The 17,996-nt window shown below is 44.1% G+C and overlaps 1 protein-coding gene across 13 annotated transcripts in view; it reads right to left on the bottom strand.

Moving 5' to 3' along the window:
- Window positions 1-17,280, bottom strand: part of AGBL2 (AGBL carboxypeptidase 2) — a 50,061-nt gene extending 32,781 nt beyond the window's left edge. For 4 of the 13 annotated variants that reach the window (XM_055354934.2, XM_055354930.2, XM_063711194.1 and 1 more), the window contains exons 1-7: window positions 16,726-17,248; window positions 16,502-16,634; window positions 16,168-16,231; window positions 12,243-12,377; window positions 8,364-8,417; window positions 7,035-7,220; window positions 1,939-2,046 (exon numbers count right to left, since the gene is read on the bottom strand). In XM_055354934.2, the coding sequence (XP_055210909.1) occupies window positions 1,939-2,046; window positions 7,035-7,220; window positions 8,364-8,417; window positions 12,243-12,377; window positions 16,168-16,231; window positions 16,502-16,534 (580 nt within the window). In that variant the 5' untranslated portion in view covers window positions 16,535-16,634; window positions 16,726-17,248. Of the gene's footprint in view, window positions 1-1,938; window positions 2,047-7,034; window positions 7,221-8,363; window positions 8,418-12,242; window positions 12,378-12,563; window positions 12,765-15,958; window positions 16,031-16,167; window positions 16,232-16,501 lie in introns of those variants that run through there. The other 9 variants (XM_063711195.1, XM_063711191.1, XM_055354928.2 and 6 more) reach the window with 8 other exon arrangements.
- Between the last annotated feature and the right edge of the window lie 716 nt (window positions 17,281-17,996).

The following is a 17,996-nucleotide window of genomic DNA, read 5'->3' on the forward strand; positions in this document are numbered from 1 at the left end:
TTTCAACTATCTTTGCAGAGACTTTTAATCTTTTTTTTTTTTTTTTTTTTTTTTAAGACAGAGTCTCACTCGGTCACCCAGGCTGGAGTGCAGTGACACGATCTTGGCTCACTGCAAGCTCTGCCTCCCAGGTTCATGCCATTCTCCTGCCTCAGCCTCCCAAGTAGGTGGGACTACAGGCGCCCACCACCACGCCCGGCTAATTTTTTTGTATATTTAGTAGAGACGGGGTTTCACCGTGTTAGCCAGGATGGTCTCGATCTCCTGACCTTGTGATCTGCCCGTCTCGGCCTCCCAAAGTGCTGGGATTACAGGCGTGAGCCACCGCGCCCGGCCTTTTTTTATTTTATTTTTTATTTTTTTTTAATGAGACGGAGTTTCACCCTTGTTGCCGAGGCTGGAGTGCAGTGGCGCCATCTTGGCTCACTGCAACCTCCACCTCCCAAGGTTTAAATGATTCTCCTGCCTCAGCCTCCTGAGTAGCTGGGATTACAGGCGCCTGCCACCATGACTGGCTAATTTACTGTGTTTTAGTAGAGACAGAGTTTCACCATGTTGGGCAGGCTGGTCTCGAACTGCCGACCTCAGGTGATCTGCCCATCTTGGCCTCCCAAAGTGCTAGCATTACAGGTATGAGCCACCAAGCCCGGTCTACATAATTTTTTTTTTTTTTTTTTTTTTTTGAGACGGAGTTTCACTCTTGTTGCCCAGGCTGGAGTGCATGGCACGATCTTGGCTCACCACAACCTCTGCTTCCCAGGTTCAAGAGATTCTCCTGCCTTAGCCTCCCAAGTAGCTGGGATTGCAGGCATGCACTACCACACCTGGCTAATTTTGTATTTTCAGTAGAGATGGGGTTTCTCCATGTTGGTCAGGCTGGTCTGGAACTCCCAACCTCAGGTGGTCTGCCTGCCTCGGCCTCCCAAAGTGCTGGGATTATAGGCGTGAGCCACCGCGCCCAGCCACATTCTTATTTTTATTACTACTTTCCTGCTGCTTGCTTTGGGTTTAGTTGGCTCTTATTTTTCCAGTTTACTAAGGTAGAAGCTTAGGTGATTGATAAGAAGCCTTTTTTGTTTTGAAATTCAGGCACTTAAAGCCATAAATACCCATAAATATCCCTGGCACTGGTTCATTTTGTTTTGCATCCTATAACTTTTGATATGTTGTGGTTTTATTTTCACTACATTCAAAATATTTTTGAAGTCTATGTGTGATTTCTTTAACCCACAGTTTATTTAGAAAGATGTTATTCAATTTCCACATATTTATGGATATCTCATATTTCATTCTGTTGTTGATTTCTAACTTAATTTTATTATGGTCAGAGAATGTACTTTGTATTATTTTAACCTTTTACATGTATAAAAACTTCCATTACGGCCTAACATATGGTTTATCCTGGGGAATCTAACAGGTACCCTTAAAAAGAATGTGTATGACTTCAGTAGGAATGGCAAAAAAAAAAAAAAAAAAAAGAATGAGTATTTTGTTGTTGTTAGGTATGGTGTTCTGCATATTTCTATAAAAGATATATATTCAATCCCTAGAAGCTTAAAACTCAACACAGGAAACTGCATTACTAAATGACAGTCATATGCACATAGAACAAAGTACTCACTAAAGTACGTATAACAGGTGGAGAAAAGAAATCTCCCCAAAGATGATCCAACATCTGATTTTCAGGAAGGAGAATAACAAGAGAGAAGCTGTAAAACGGACTTAGAACTATTAAAAATAATGTACTTTGATTTTAGAAAATTATCGAAATTTTGCAGCAGACTGGTTAAGACTCCTCCTCCAGGCTCCCACTCATGTTGGCCTGGAAAAGAGTTTACCACTAAACTATGGATTTTTAAAATCACTTTTATTATGGAACATATGTTTATTATAACTTTGTCATGATTAACCATTCATTGTTCAGTGTAATGACAATACCTGAATCTAATTGATAGACAACTGTTCCTTTTTTCTCTCCTACAATCTCTGGTACCTTTTCATTTCCTTTAGGCTGATAGAAATATTCTGGTTGAGGTGGAGCCCACTCTGAAAGAAGATATTTTAAAAAGTACAAAATAAGAAATAATGTAAACGGCACTATCAGAACTAATATAAAATAATAATAATAATTTTTCAAATGGCTAGTTTGGTTGAATCAAACCAAATTCCCACCCTAAATTTCCTGCTTGTTTATAAAATAATTATGTCTTGTTTCTTTCTATAAAGACTTATGAGGACACTTTTAACAAAGAGCATATAAAATGAAATATAAACTATCCATAGAAGACCTAAGAATAAGTCAGAAAGGTCAATATAGCTGCTGCAACAGCTCTTCAAAATTTGGCCCTGACTTTCCTTAAAGTGAGCAAAATATGGTCATTAACATAATTTTTTTTATTACCATAGAGGACTAGGTCTATCAATTGTTTCAGAGGAAGCAAGCCTTTTTCTTTTCTTTCTTTTTTTTTGAGATGGAGTCTTGCTCTATTGCTCAGGCTAGAGTGCAATGGTGCGATCTCGGCTCACCGCAACCTCCGCCTCCCGGGTTCAAGCGATTCTCTCGCCTCAGCCTCCTGAGTAGCTGGGATTACAGGCATGTGCCACCACTCCCGGCTAATTTTGTATTTTTAGTAGAGACAGGGTTTCTCCATGTTGGTCAGGCTGGTCTCAAACTCTCAACCTCAGGTGATCCGCCCTCCTCTGCCTCCCAAAGTGCTGGGATTACAGGTGTGAGCCACTGTGCCTAGCAAAGGCTTTTTCATTAATACTGAATTTAAAAAGATTTCTTTGGCTGGGTGCAGTGGTTTATGCCTGTAATCCCAGCACTTTGGGAGGACAAGGTGGGTAGATTACCTGAGGTCGGGAGTTCAAGACCAGCCTGGCCAACATAGTGAAACTCTGCCTCTACTAAAAATACAAAAATTAGCCAGGTATGGTGGCATGTGCCTGTAGTCCCAGCTACTCGGGAGGCTGAGGTAGGAGAATCGCTCTAACCTGGGAGGCGGAGGTTGCAGTGAACCGAGATCACACCACTGTGTGCCAGCCTGGGCGAACAGAGCAAGACTCTGTCTCAAAATAAATTAAAAACAAACAAACAAACATTTCCTTTATGAAACTTGAACTTTTCAATATCATTTTTAGAAGAGTAGCCACTGATGAATTCCAAGAGCATATAAAGATACACCTCAGTCAAATATTACATGAATTTATTTTCTCAAAGATTATAGGAAGTGATGAGGCTTTGACAATTTAGTTTAAACAATAAGGTGCTTGCATGCCTGTAATCCCAGCACTTTGGGAGGCCAAGGAGAGTGAATCATGAGGTCAGGAGATCGAGACCAGCCTGGCCAACATGGTGAAACCCCGTCTCTATTAAAAAATACAAAAATTAGCCGAGTTACAGTGGGCACCTGTAATCCCAGCTACTCAGGAGGCTGAGGCAGAATTGCTTGAACCCAGGAGACAGAGGTTGCAGTGAGCTGACGCGGTGCCACTGCACTCCAGCCTGGGCGACAGAGTGAGACTCTGTCTCAAAAAAAAAAAACAACCAACCAACCAATAAGGTGCTTATTAATACAATTTAGTTTAAACAATAAGGTGTTTGTTAATAAGTTTCTTTGAAACATTTTTAAAAAAATTGCTTTATAAAAGATCATGTAGTTGGCCGGGCGCAGTGGCTCACGCCTGTAATCCCAGCACTTTGGGAGGCCAAAGCGGGCGGATCATGAGGTCAGGAGTTCGAGACCAGCCTGACCAACATGGCGAAACCCCGTCTCTACTAAAAAAAATACAAAAATTTGCCAGGCGTGGTGGTACACACCTGTAATCCCAGCTACTCAGGAGGCTGAGGAGGGAGACTGCTTGAACCTGGGAGGCGGAGGTTGCAGTGAGCCGAGATTGTGCCATTGCACTCCAGACTGGGCGACAGAGCAAGACTCCGTCTCAAAAAAAAAAAAAAAAAAAGATCTTGTAGTTTAGTGAATTACCACAGCATTAACTTGGTTATTAAATTCCACTGTCCTTGCTGGGGGTGGTGGCTCACACCTGTAATCTCAGCACTTTAGGAGGCCAGGAGGATCATTTGAGGCCAGGAGTTTGGGAGTAGCCTGGGCAACATAGCGAGACCATGTGTCTCTACAAAAAAACTATTTAAAAATGAGCCAGGTGGCCGGGCACAGTGGCTTACACCTGTAATCCCAACACTTTGGGAGGCCGAGGCAGGCAGATCACTTGAGGTCATGAGTTCGAGACCAGCCTGGCCTACATGGTGAAACCCCGTCTCTACCAAAAATATAAAAAATGAGCAGAGTGTGGTGGCACGTGCCTGTAATCCCAGCTACTTGGGAGGCTGTGGCAGAGAAGCACTGGGAGGCGGAGGTTGCAGTGAGCCAAGATCATGTCACTGCACTCCAGCCTGGGCGACAGAGCGAGACTCTGTTCTCAAAAAAAAAAAAAAAGAAAAAAAATTAGCCAGGCATGGTGGTGCACGCCTATAGTCCTAGCTATTCAGGAGGCTGAGGGGGGAGGATGGCTTGTGCCCAGGAGTTCAAGGCTGCAGTGAGCTATGATTGCACCACTGCACTCCAGCCTGAGTGACAGAACAAGACCCTGTCTCAAAAATAAAATATTAAATTAAAATAAAATATAAAGTCAAATAAACTCTACTTTTATTTTTTCCCTATATTTTCAGACTCTTCTCTTGTTTTTAATGCTCAATGTTCTATGGTTGCCCAAGCATGCCATGCTCTTTTTCTGTTTCTTCCAACTGAAATACTTTTCTTTGACCCTCTTAATTGGATCATTTCGAACTCATCCTTTAGATCTCAGCTTAGTTGTCAACTCCTTTTGAAAACTTATGCTGATCTCTAAGCTGGGTTAGGTATGCTCAGAGGGACCAAGCACTATGCAATTATCTGTTAAAATGTTTAACTTCCCCACTAGTTCATGAACTCTGGGTCCATGAACTCTCCACTTTGCTCATCACTACTATCTCTAGCACCAAGCACTGTACTTAGCATATAACAACACATATGAACGAATATTATAAAGCAGGGAGACAGAAAATGAGGAACATCCAGCTGGGTGCGGTGGCTCACGGCTGTAATCCCAGCACTTTCGGAGGCCGAGGCGGGTGGATCATGAGGTCAGGAGTTCGAGACCAGCCTGACCAAGATGGTGAAACCCCATCTGTACTAAAAATACAAAAATTAGCTGGGTGCGGTGGTGGGTGCCTGTAATCCCAGCTACTCCAGAGGCTGAGGCAGGAGAATCGCTTGAACCCGGGAGGCGGAGGTTGCAGTGAGCCAAGATGGAGCCATTGCACTCTAGCCTGGGTGACAGAGCAAGACTCCGTCTCAGAAAAAAAAAAGGAACATCCAGTTGTTTATTCAGTAGTATAAAGCAGAGACATACGTGATGTTTGCTAGACTTGTTCTGGTAATTAGAGAAGACCCCACTTTCTAATGCAACCCAATTCCATAAATGCTTAATCCATAAAATGGATGCAGAATATTGTACTTGCTCCAAGAGCTCACAGGTATGACCCATAATGTCATAAAAAAGTCTCCACCATTCCGACAAGAAAACTCCAATAAACTCAAAATATAAAATTAAATTAATTTTATATTTAATTAAAAACTGTAAAAACTATGTCGTGGTATATGTAGTCTTCAATTATACCAAGACTGGTAAAAATACCACACAACCAAACACATTAATACTGAGACAGGGTAGCACCCCTGTATTTTTAGATAAGATGCTATGCCCTCTCTCCAAAAAATGAAAAAGAAAAGAAAAAAACCACTGAAACAGGTTAATCTAGAAAACAGATTTCAGTATTTATATATTTTGGCTTCTAGGAAGGTATCCTCCCATTCTGAAAAACTCAGAAGCATTCTAGTTTACACATTAGTGTAACTTGATTTTGGTGAGTTTATATCAGTTTCTCACAGCTTAATTTTTTCCAGGGTGAGTTAATAAATGTTGACTCTAGGCTGAGTGCACTGGCTCATGCCTGTAATCCCAGCACTTTGGGAGGCCAAGGCGGGTGGATCACTTAGCATCAGGAGTTTGAGACCAGCCTGGCCAACATGGAGGAACGCTGACTCTAATAAAAATAAAAAACTAGCCGGGTGTGGTGGCTCACATCTGTAATTCCCAGCACTTTGGGAGGCCGAGGTGGGTGGATCACCTGAGGTTGGGGAGTTCGAGACCAGACTGACCAACATGGAGAAACTCCGTTTCTACTAAAAATACAAAATTAGCTGGGTGTGGTGGCACATGCCTGTAATCCCAGCTACTCAGGGGGCTGAGGCAGGAGAATCATTTGAACCTGCGAGGTGGAGGTTGCAGTGAGCCGAGCTCATGCCATTGCACTCCAGCCTGGGCAACAAGAGCGAAAGTCAGTCTCAAAAAAAAAAAAAAAAAAAAAAAAAAAAAAAAAACTAGCCAGGCGTGGTGGCCAGGCATCTGTAATCCCAGCTACTTGGGGGGCTTAGGCAGGAGAATCACTTGAACCTGGGAGATGGGGGTTGCCATGAGTCGAGATCGCGCCACTGCACTCCAGCCTGGGTGACAGAGTGAGACTCTGTCTCAGTAAATAAATAAATAAATAAATAAATGTTGACTCTGTCCTGCCTTATACTTAAGCACGTAGGACTTAACATTCTCAGGTCTTGTAATAAAGTCAGGCAGAATGCCGGGCTTGGTGGCTTATGCCTGTAATCCCAGCACTTTGGGAGGCCGAGGTGGGCGGATCACGAGGTCAGGAGTTCGAGACTAGCCTTGCCCACATGATGAAACCCTGTCTCTACTTAAAAATGCAAAATTAGCCGGGCGTGGTGGTGTGCGCCTGTAATCCCAGCTACTCAGTAGGAGACTGAGGGAGGAGAATCCCTTGAACCTGGGAGACAGAGGTTGCAGTGAGCTGAGATTGTGCCATTGCACTCCAGCCTGGGCAATAGAGTGAGACTTCGTCTCAAAAAAAAAAAAAAGTCAGGCAGAATAGCAAGACCACTGTGTGTAAGTCATATTACCAATATGATGAATGTTTTCCTTGATGACCTCACATTCAATTGGCCATTTTGGAGCCTGCAGTGGCCTCTTGGTAGACAAAATGGAAAAGAGCTCTTGGGGTTCTCGAAGACGTGGGTTTACTTCATCCAACTCATCATAAAGAAGCTGTCTGCTCCTAAGATGTGGTAAATTCAGCATATGTGAATCTGCCAAAGGGAAAGAGAGTAAGTGAACATCTTCCTTTTCCTCCTTGGGAACTTTACTGCTCATCTATAACAATGAAACTATTTTAAGCATTATATTAAAATATTAGCACAGATATGTGATTCTCTGACATGTTTCTCCTTCAAGAAGATTTAGTCCAGAATAACAGGTTCAAAATTATAAAACGTTAAAATTCTGCACAGTCTATTAAATGTTTAAATATAAAGCTTTAGGGTAAATTAAAAACCTTTTAAAAATTAAATTTAATGGTCCAAGACATTTCAACAGTGGGTTACAATGAATAAGAAGTTACTTAATATGTTTTATTATTTTTGTTTAGCTAGTGGCAAGAGAGGAAATTTCAACATATCCATTAGCATTTTAGAAAAAATTACATAAAACTTTATTCTTTTTTTCTTATTTTTTATCAACTATAGTGAAATAATCTATAAATAAAATTTCAGGGCCATAATATAACCATACAAAGGAAAGACAGACATAAAACAAAGAAGATGGAAAGAGGAAGGGGAGAGAAGGCATGAGATGGGGCAGAAGAGAGGAAGAGCTCTTGGGAAAGAAAGAATGAGAAAAAAAGGGAAGAAAAGAAAGGCTTTCAGGAAGATAAAAAAGAAAGGAGGGGCCAGGCGTGGTGGCTCAAGCCTGTAATCCCAGAACTTTGGGAGGCTGAGGTGGGCGGATCATCTGAGTTCAGGAGTTCGAGACCAGCCTGGCCAACGTGGTGAAATCCTGTCTCTACTAAAAACAGAAAAATTAGCTGGGCGTGGTGGCACATGCCTGTAATCCCAGCTACTTGGAAGGCTGAGGCAGGAGAATCCTTGAATCTGGGAGGTGGAGGTTGCAGTAAGCTGAGGCTGCGCCACTGCATCCAGCCCAGGCAAGAGTGAAAGTCTGTGTCAAAAAAAAAAAAAAAAAAGAAAAGAAAAAGAAAAAGAAGAAAGGGAATGAGGAAAAAAGAAAAAAATGGAAATGAAAGGGGGAACTAAAGGCTGAGGGTCCTTCAGTGCTCATCAGGCATGAATCCCATTCCTGTCTGGTAATTCTTAGGTCTGGTGGGAACAGCAGGTGATGAAGACATAGTCCAAAAAAGGAGCTTGAATTTTCTGGTCTGGAAGGACATGAAATACCTCTGTTGATGGCTTCTATCTGTCTGTGCACAGCTGAAGATAAACTGGTAGGCCCTAGAAAGAGGAAGAGGAGGCACCCTTTGTGTCAGGGATCGTTGTCTTCTTTTCTTCTGTCTGCTATCCCCATCCCTTCTCATTTCCTATGCTCACTCTGGACCCCTGCATTTCTATCTGAATCTTTCTCCCATACTTTAATGGGGGAAATAAAAGCAAATAAACATTTGAAAAGATAGTAAAGCTGCACAATGTCACTCATAACTAAAGAAATATAAAGCAGTTTGGGCACGGTAGCTCACACATGTAATCCTAGCACTTTGGGAGGCCAAGGCAGGCGGATCATTTGAGGTCAGGAGTTCGAGACCAGCCTGGCCAACATGGTGAAACCCTGTCTCTACTATTCCAAAAAAAAAAAAAAAAAAATTAGCCGGGCCTGTAATCCCAGCACTTTGGGAGGCCAAGGCAGGCGGATCACTTGAGGTCAGGAGTTCGAGACCAGCCTGGCCAATATGGTGAAACCCTGTCTCTACTAAAAAAAAAAAAAAAAAAAAAAAATTAGCCGGGCATGGTGGCACGTGCCTGTAATCCTAGCTACTAGGGAGGCTGAGGCAGGAGAATTGCTTTAACCCGGGAGGTGGAGGTTGCAGTGAGCAGAGATCGTGCCTTTCTACTCCCTGCCAGGAGGTTTAGCACACAGAATATAGGAAACTTTTGGGCTGGTGTAAGCAAACATATAAGATACATACCTGAAAAGGGAAATACTACATCAAGGGTAAATTACTGTTTTAATTTTCCCAGCTGTGTTAGTCCATTTTCACACTGCTGAAAAAGACATACCTGAGACTGGGCAATTTACAAAAGAAAGGGGTTTAATGGACTTACACTTCCACGTGGCTGGGGAGGCCTCACAATCATGGCAGAAGGCAAGGAGGAGCAAGTCATGTCTTAAATAGATGGCACCAGGCCAAGAGAGAGCTTGTGCAGGGAAACTCCCCCTTATAGAACTATCTGATCTCATGAGACTTATTCACTATCACAAGGACAGCATGGAAAAAACCTGACCCCATGATTCAATTACCTCCCACCGGGTCCCTCCCACAACACATGGGAATTTAAGATGAGATTTGGGTGGGGACGCAGCCAAACAATATCACCAGCTATTGCCAAATTGCCTTCCTAAAAGTCTACTTACTCACATTGGCAACAGCAGTATAGGAAAGTGTGTTCCCCCATACCCTAACCTACACTACATATAAGTTTCTTTAAAATTTTGCCCAAATCTCATAATTTAAAAAAATGGTAACTTGCTATTTTGATTTGCATTTTCAGTTAGTAGTGGAGAATCTTTTCATATGCTTATTGACTATGTTTTTCCATGAACTACTTGTTCATGTCTTTTACTCATTTTTCTATTTGGTCATCTTTTTTGTTTGTGTTTATTTAGAGAAAGGGTCTCTCTATGTTGCCCAGGCTGGACTCAAAATCCTGGGCAATTCTGGGCTCAAATGATCCTCCTGCCTCAGGCTCCCAAGTGGCTGAGACTACAGCCATTTGCCACCATGTTCAGCTTTAGTCATCTTTTTTTTTTTTTTTTTTTTGAGATGGAGTCTCGCTCTGTCACCCAGGCTGGAGTGCAGTGGTGCAATTTCCTCTCACTGCAACCTCTGCCTCCCAAGTTCAAGTGACTCTCTTGCCTCAGCCTCCTGAGTAGCTGGGATTACAGGTGGGCACCATCACGCTGGGATAATTTTTCTATTTTTAGTAGAGACGGGGTTTCACCATATTGGCCAGGCTGGCTTCGAACTCCTGACCTCAGGTGATCCGCCTACCTTGGCCTCCTAAAGTGCTGGGATTACAGGCATGAGCCACTGTGCCCAGCCCAATCATCTTTTATTAACACTTACTGATTTGAAAGAGCTGTTATATGTAAAGGAAATGAACCCTTTGGCATATTTATTGCAAATTTTTTTTTTTAGTTTGTCCTTTACTTTATCAATGGTATTTTTTCCAAAGAGAAGTTTAAATTTTTCCTTTAAAAATTATCAGCTGGGCACAGTGGCTCATGCCTGTAATCCCAGCACTTTGGGAGGCCAAGGCAGGCGGGTCGCGAGGTCAAGAGATCAAGACCATTCCTGGTCAACATGGTGAAACCCCGTCTCTACTAAAAATACAAAAATTAGCTGGGCATGGTGGCGCGTGCCTGTAGTCCCAGCTACTCCGGAGGCTGAGGCAGGAGAATCACTTGAAGCCAGGAGGCGGAGGTTGTAGTGAGCCGAGATGGAGCCACTGCACTCCAGCTTTTGACAGAGCAAGACTCTGTTTCAAAAAAAAAAAAAAATTATCAATATTGGCTGGGTGTGTTGGCTCACACCTGTAATCCCAGTACTTTGGGAGGCTGAGGTGGGCCGATCACCTGAGGTTGGGAGTTTGAGACCAGCCTGGCTAACATGGCGAGACACCGTCTCTACTAAAAGTACAAAAATTAGCCAGGAGTGGTGGCGGGCGCCTGTAATCCCAGATACTCAGGAGGCTGCGGCAGGAGAATAGCTTGAACTCGGGAGGCAGAGGTTTCAGTGAGCTGAGATAGTGCTACTGTACTCCAGCCTGGGCGACAAGAGCGAGACTCCGTCTCAAAACAAAACAAAACAATATTGTATTTTACGGTTTTCAGATCTTGTGTCATTCAAAGGTTTTAAGTAAAAAGGGACCTAATCAGATTTGCATATAAAAAACACTGCTATGTGGAAAATTGATTGGAGGGGGCGGGGCAGCACAGAACAAGAGGAGCCAGGAGACCAGTTAGGAGGCTGAATGATGATAGCTTGGATGGGAGGTGGTAGGACTGTGAGGGTGGGGGTGTAAGGGTAGCGGTGGAGGTTGGGGATAAGCAGGGGGGGTTGTAGAGAAAAGAGGGGTGGATCAATGTTTGGTTTGAGGGAGAAGTTCAACTGGATTCCTCCCCTTGGATTTTAGAAGAAACCTGTGTCTCTGCAAAAAATTATTTTTTTGTGTAAGCTAGCTAGAACTGTTTTCCACTGCTCCTATGCAAAGAGCCTTAGTAAGCATTATCCATCAAACTGTGAAAATCAATGTATTACTTTTTTTTTTTTTTGAGACAGGGTCTCACTCTGTTGCCCAGGCTGGAATGCAGTGGCACAATCTCAGCTCACTGCAACTTCCGCCTCCCAGGTTCACACAATCCTCCTGCCTCAGCCTCCCCAGTAGCTGGGACCACAGGCACCTGCCACCACGCCCAGCTAATTTTTGTATGTTTTTGTAGAGACAGAGTTTTGCCGTGTTGCCCAGGCTGGTCTTAAGCTCCTGAGCTCAAGTGATCTGCCTGCCTCAGCAATCCAAAGTGCTGGGATTACAGGCGTGAGCCACGATGCCAGGCGTATTACTCTTTTTTTTTTGAAACATAATCTCACTTTGTCACCCAGGCTGGAGTACAGTGGCCCAACCTCAGCTCATTGCAACCTCCGCCTCCTGGGTTCAAGTGATCCTCCCACCTCAGCCTCCCAAGTCCTGCGATTACAGGTGTGTGTCACCACACCCAGCTAATTTTTATATTTTTAGTAGAGCTGGGGTTTTGCCATGCTGGTCAGACTGGTCTCAAACTCCTAACCTCAAGTGATCCTCCCACCTCAGCCTCCCAAAGTGCTGAGATTACAGGCGTGATCACCATGCCTGGCTAGAAAATACAGTATTTTGATTTAAACCTGTAATCCAAAGTAGATTTAGAGAGAAGTTTTGAATGGTGTTAGAAACAGAGGCCAAGGCTGCTCCCTGGCCTCTCCCATGTTAGAGCAGGTTCTTCTGAATACTCAGAGGAGTTACTAGGCAATGAGGTTCTAGAGGTCACACATACTGATTGTTACTCACATAGAAGCTTCTCCTTTTGCAGGGTGTCTGGTATCAAATCATCTTTTTCCCCAAGAGAGCCATTCAACAGGTATTGAGGGTTATTCTTCCGAACATGCTGATGCGTAGCAGAGTTTGGTAAACTGCCTCTCTGAGCTAAAAATAGGCAGTTTAATTAAAGTTGCTGGAAGGCCGACTCATCACTTCTAACATCTAGGTCAATACCAAACCACTACTCCTTTTATCACCACCCACCACCACAGCCCTTTGCAATGAATACACTGCATTTTTCAAAGAGCTTTCATATTCCAACTTATGTGAGTGAAGCATAATTATCCCCACCTTACAGCTGAGGAAACGGATGTAAAGAGGAGACTTGAGAAGCAGCCTGGTGTAGTGGAGTGAGAAAGGACTTGGCAGGCAGAAAGATTCTGAAGCTACAAGGGCTGTGTTGGAACTCAGAAAATGATAGCCAAAGGCTGGGAGGGTTGCTTGAGCCTGGGATGTGGAGGCCACTGCCCTCCAGCCTGAGTGACAGAGCGAGATCCTGTCTCAAAAAAAAAAAGAAAAAAAAGAAAAAAAAAATTATGGCCCAAAGGTTTGGCACTTTGGCATACTGAACACTTTGAATTCAACATAGAAAGGGTTCCAACCCTCAATAACATGCAATTTACCCATGTAACAAACCTGCACATGTACCCTCTAATCTATAATAAAAGTTGAAAAAATAAATTAAAAAAAAAATACAAAAGGCTTAGAAGCTGCCTCAGAATCAAGGACTTTCTGACCTCTCCTGTCTCCCCACTACCCCAAGAGCAGGAAGGGACTCCTCTCTGGAATTCCTTCTAAGGAAACTTCTTTCCCAAAGAAAAGCAGTTATTTTAAGACCCCTTCCCTAGGAATCTCATCAAATAACCAGTAAAGATGAACCACCAAAGAGGAGACTAAAAATTGTCACGACACCCAGATAGACTTTTCATCAATTCTGAGGGCAACTCAGAGATTACCTGGGCAACTATTTGCATAAGACAACCTTTCTTCAGTGAAGCTCCTCCCCTCACTTGCTTGCCACCCCTCCCCGGAGCTCAGAGGAACTTTGTCCCAGGACATGGTTTTTGGAGCTCATTCGTTTTTCCTGAATATCATTTACTACCTTTCACAATTGCCTACACAACCCCTCCCTGAATGTCTCTCTCCCTATGAAGAGGGTATTGAAACTTCAACAATCTGGAGTGCAGTAGCGCAATCTCGGCTCACTGCAACCTCTGCCTCCCGGGTTCAAGCGTTTCTCCTGCCTCCGCCTTCCGAGTAGCTGGGATTACAGGCGTGCAACACCATGCCCAGCTAATTTTTTGTATTTTTAGTAGAGGTAGGGTTTTGCCATGTTGGCCAGGCTGGTCTCGAACTCCTGACCTCAGGTGATCTGCCCACCTTGGCCTCCCAAAGTGCTGGGATTACAGGCATGAGCCACCATGCCCGGCCTGAAGTTCTTGACTTTGTATGGAAAGTAAAAAATTGTATGATGACCAGCCTGAGCAACATAGTAAGACCATGTCTCTACAAAAAAAATTTAAAATTAGCTGGGTGTGCTGGCATGTGCTTGTGTTCCCTTCTAGTTGGGAGGCAGGAGGATCGCTTAAGCCTGGGAAGTCAAGGCTGCAATGAGCTGTGATTGCAACATTGCACTCTGGCCAAGGCAAGAAACAGACCGTCTAAAAAATAAATAAATAAATATCATAATAGTTTTGCTGTCATACTTCATATTGCAAAAGTAATGGCCACAGTGCATAAGTACTTAGTTATGGTGGAAAAGGCATTAAATTTGTGGGTGGAAGACAGAAGTCTGTTCTGAATGACAGTGATTTGGATTTAGTACTATCAGTGGTTTCAGGCCATCCAGGGGCCTTGGAACCTCCCCCCTGTAGATAAGGGGGGACTAATGTAGTTAATAAAAAAGTTTAACAACATTCTTTGATAGAAATAAAATTAATACTAATACAATGAATATTACTCCATCTTATTTCAATATACCAGTAACAAAGTTAGGAAATTAAATTTTAAGAAGATCAATATTTATAATAGCATAAAATATGAAGTATTATGAAAAACTATAAATCTTTATTGGGAGACATTAAAGACCTAAGTAAATGGAGATAAATATTATAGTCATAGATTGGAGAACCCAGCGTTGAAAAATTGCCAGTTCTTGTGAAATTTGATCTACAGATTTAATGCAATTCCTATAATCTTTTAAAATGTCATAAGTGGGCTGGGGACAGTGGTTCACGCCTGTAATCCCAGCACTTTGGGAGGCCAAGGTGGGTGGATCACCTTAGGTCAGGAGTTCGAGAACAGCCTGGCCAACATGAGGAAACCCTGTGTCTACTAAAAATACCAAAATTAGGCCGAGCATGGTGGCTCATGCCTGTAATCTTGGCATTTTGGGAGGCTGAGGTGGGTGGATCACCTGAGGTCAGTTCGAGATCAGCCTGGCCAACATGGTGAAACCGTTTCTACTAAAAATACAAAATTAGCCAGGCATGGTGGTGCACGCCTGTAATCCCAGCTACTTGGGTACTTGGGAGGCTGAGGCAGGAAAATCGCTTGACTCCGGGAGGTGGAAGTTGCAGCAAGCCTAGATTGCACCACTGCACTCCAGCCTGGGCAACAAGAGCATAAACTCCGTCTCAAAAATAAAAAAAACACCGGGCTCGGTAAGCTCACGTCTGTAATCCCACCACTTTGGGAGGCCTAGGCAGGTGGATCACCTGAGGTCAGGAGTTCAAGACCAGCCTGGCCAACATGTTGAAACCCCGTCTCTACTACAAATACACAAAAAAATTAGCTGGGAGTGGTGGTGGGCGCCTGTAATCCCAGCTACTTGGGAGGGTGAGGCAGGAGAATCTCTTGAACCCAGGAGGTGGAGGTTGCAGTGAGCCGAGATTGCGCCATTGCACTTCAGCCTGGGTGAAAAGAGTGAGACTCTATCGCAAAAAAAAAAAAAAAAAAAAAAAAAAAAAGAAAGAAACAAAAATTACCCAGGCGTGGTGGCTCGTGCCTGTAACCCCAGCTACTCAGTAGGCTGAGGCAGGAGAATCTCTTGAACCTGGGAGGCAGAGGTTGCAGTGAGCCGAGATCGTGCCACTGCACTCCAGCCTGGGCGACAGGGTGAGACTTCATCTCAAAATAAATAAAAAATAAAATAAAATAAAATGTCATAAGCCAATTGCAAAATTTATTTTTTTAAATTTTTATTTATTTATTTTTTTGAGACAGAGTCTCACTCTGTCGCCCAGGCTGGAGTGCAGTGGCTTGATCTCGGCTCACTGCAAGCTCCGCCTCCCAGGTCCACGCCATTCTCCTGCCTCAGCCTTCCGAGTAGCTGGGACTACAGGCACCCACCACCACGCCCGGCTAATTTTTTTGTATTTTTAGTAGAGACGGGGTTTCACCATGTTAGCCAGGATGGTCTCGATCTCCTTACCTCGTGCTCCACCCGTCTTGGCCTCCCAAAGTGCTGGGATTACAGGTGTGAGCCACCGTGCCCGGCCGCCAATTGTAAAATTTATATAGTAAGGCAAAGACTCAAGAACAGCCGTGACATTTCTGAAGAACAAGGTGGGAAGACATGTCTTTCCAGATAAAGACTATTTTAATGCCATATAGTAATTAAGAGACAGTGATATTGGTAAAGGACAGCCAAACAGACCAATGGAATAGAGAGCCCAGAAACAGACCTTTGTATTAAGTGATGCTGTCTACTTGACAGAGGTGACCCGCAGATCAATGGGGAAAGGAAGTACTTTTCACTAATGGTAGAGGAAAAAGTATTTATTTGCCAATGCAAATTATTTATTAGTCTACCCAAGTGCAACCCTCCCACCTAAAGAAGCAATTTTCCTCTTGAGTCCAGGAAAGGTGATACTAGATAAGAACATGGTATTACCTTTAAAGTAGCCATAATATTGGAGGTGACGGTACATAAAGTCTTCATAAGGATCAGGAATAGTCTGTGAAAGGAAAGGCCACTTCAATCAAGATAATGTTTTCAAACCATAATAGACTCAACAAAAAGTACATGAGCGTTGTTGCACAGGACTAGACTAAACCAAGCGAGCTGCATTCCATGCGAATTATTCTATCGTGGGGATCAAGATCTCCAGCTGAGAAAAGATGCCACCAGAACATCCCTTCTCATCTAGTAGCAGATTTCTGTGGAGTTCCCGAAGAAATGGAGTTCCCCGAAGAAATTTCTGTGGCTTTCCGTGTTGTGTACCGACCTGCTTTAGGTGCGTTTCCAAAGCTGGGAACATGTTACTTCTGGATGGTAGGCTGAAAACTAGTCAGTGACATTAGCATCCAGTCGCAAACCCTGCCCAATTTCCAAATAGGCAGCTGATTACACAAGAGAAGCTACAAAGCCAGAAGAGGACAAGTGAAAAAACTGCCAATACCTCCCCGGGCGCCCCCCAGCTCCCTCTTGACTTCAGAAGACCCTGCCAACCCAGCTTCTCCTCAGCTAAACAAGGTGGTCACGCCGAGGCCAGAGGTGCATCTGAGACAGGGAGGGCAGCGTATCTTCCCGCTTCTTCTTCCCAAGGTGCTGGCCCCATGCTTCCCTTTCCCTGAGAAGGGAGATGCTCGCCACAGGAAAGTGAAAGAAATGGGTATGGGAGCACGCGACGAAGTCGTCTCGGTAGGTGCCGATGGAAAAAGGTCAGGGGGTTGGGAAAGTGGGTCCTAAAGATTGAATTTAGGGTTCAGAGGAACCTGGTCTGGGGCAGGTGGTGAGGGGGTTTCCTAAGGGTAGGAGCGGGGAAGGAGAGCAGAAACTTCCCAGGAGGGCAGAGCGATGGATGCGACCGCCTTCGCGCCCCGGCCCGTCCCAAGCAGCACGGATGGCTGCGGCAGAGAAGCTCCAGCGAGGCAGGCGGCCACCGCACTTAAGTACAGAGGCCAAGCAGTGTGCGGGCAAGGGGACAAACTCGCTGCACCCGCCCGCCACCACCTTCTGTGAGGGCCCGGGTAGTCTAGCAACCGAAAGCAGGAAGCGGAGAAAGGGCGGGGCGGTCGGGCGCTTCCGGGGAGCTAGGCCTCGCCCCCAAGGAGGGAGCGGGGACTCCGGGAAGGTCTGCAACATGTATGGCGGGCAGCGGCTTTCTTCCTCTCATACATCACAGCCCCAACCTGGGAATCGAAACCGTATTGATGAGTACGATGCCAGTAGCCTTCAACATACTTCCAAGCTGGTTTGCTGTTGGCTTTAGATAATTGTTATGCATAATTTGCTCTAAGAGAGCTGCTGCTTCTCTCCTTTCACCTTAACATTCTCTCCACTGCACAACTAGAAAGGAAAAATTACCTTCTACACTGCAAATCTTAAGAAACAAAGCTAACAAATTCAAATCCCACATTTTGATTAGGTTTAAAAAATCAATTATATGCATAGAAATATACTCCAGGCCAGGCGCGGTGGCTCTCGCCTGTAATCCCAGAACTTTGGGAGGTCGGGAGTTGGAGACTAGCCTGACCAACATGGAAAAACCCCATCTCTACTAAAAATACAAAATTAGCCGGGTGTGGTGGTGCATGCCTGTAATCCCAGCTACTCGGGAGGCTGAGGCAGGAGAATCACTTGAACCTGGGAGGCAGAGGTTGCGGTGAGCCGAGATCATGCCATTGCACTCCAGCCTGAGCAACAAGAGCGAAATTCTGTCTCCAAAAAAAAAAAAAAAAAACCAACAACAAAAAAATAAATATACTACAATAAAATTC

This window comes from Gorilla gorilla, chromosome 9 (assembly GCF_029281585.2).
Source record: "Gorilla gorilla gorilla isolate KB3781 chromosome 9, NHGRI_mGorGor1-v2.1_pri, whole genome shotgun sequence".
Classification (NCBI taxonomy): Eukaryota; Metazoa; Chordata; class Mammalia; order Primates; family Hominidae; genus Gorilla; species Gorilla gorilla.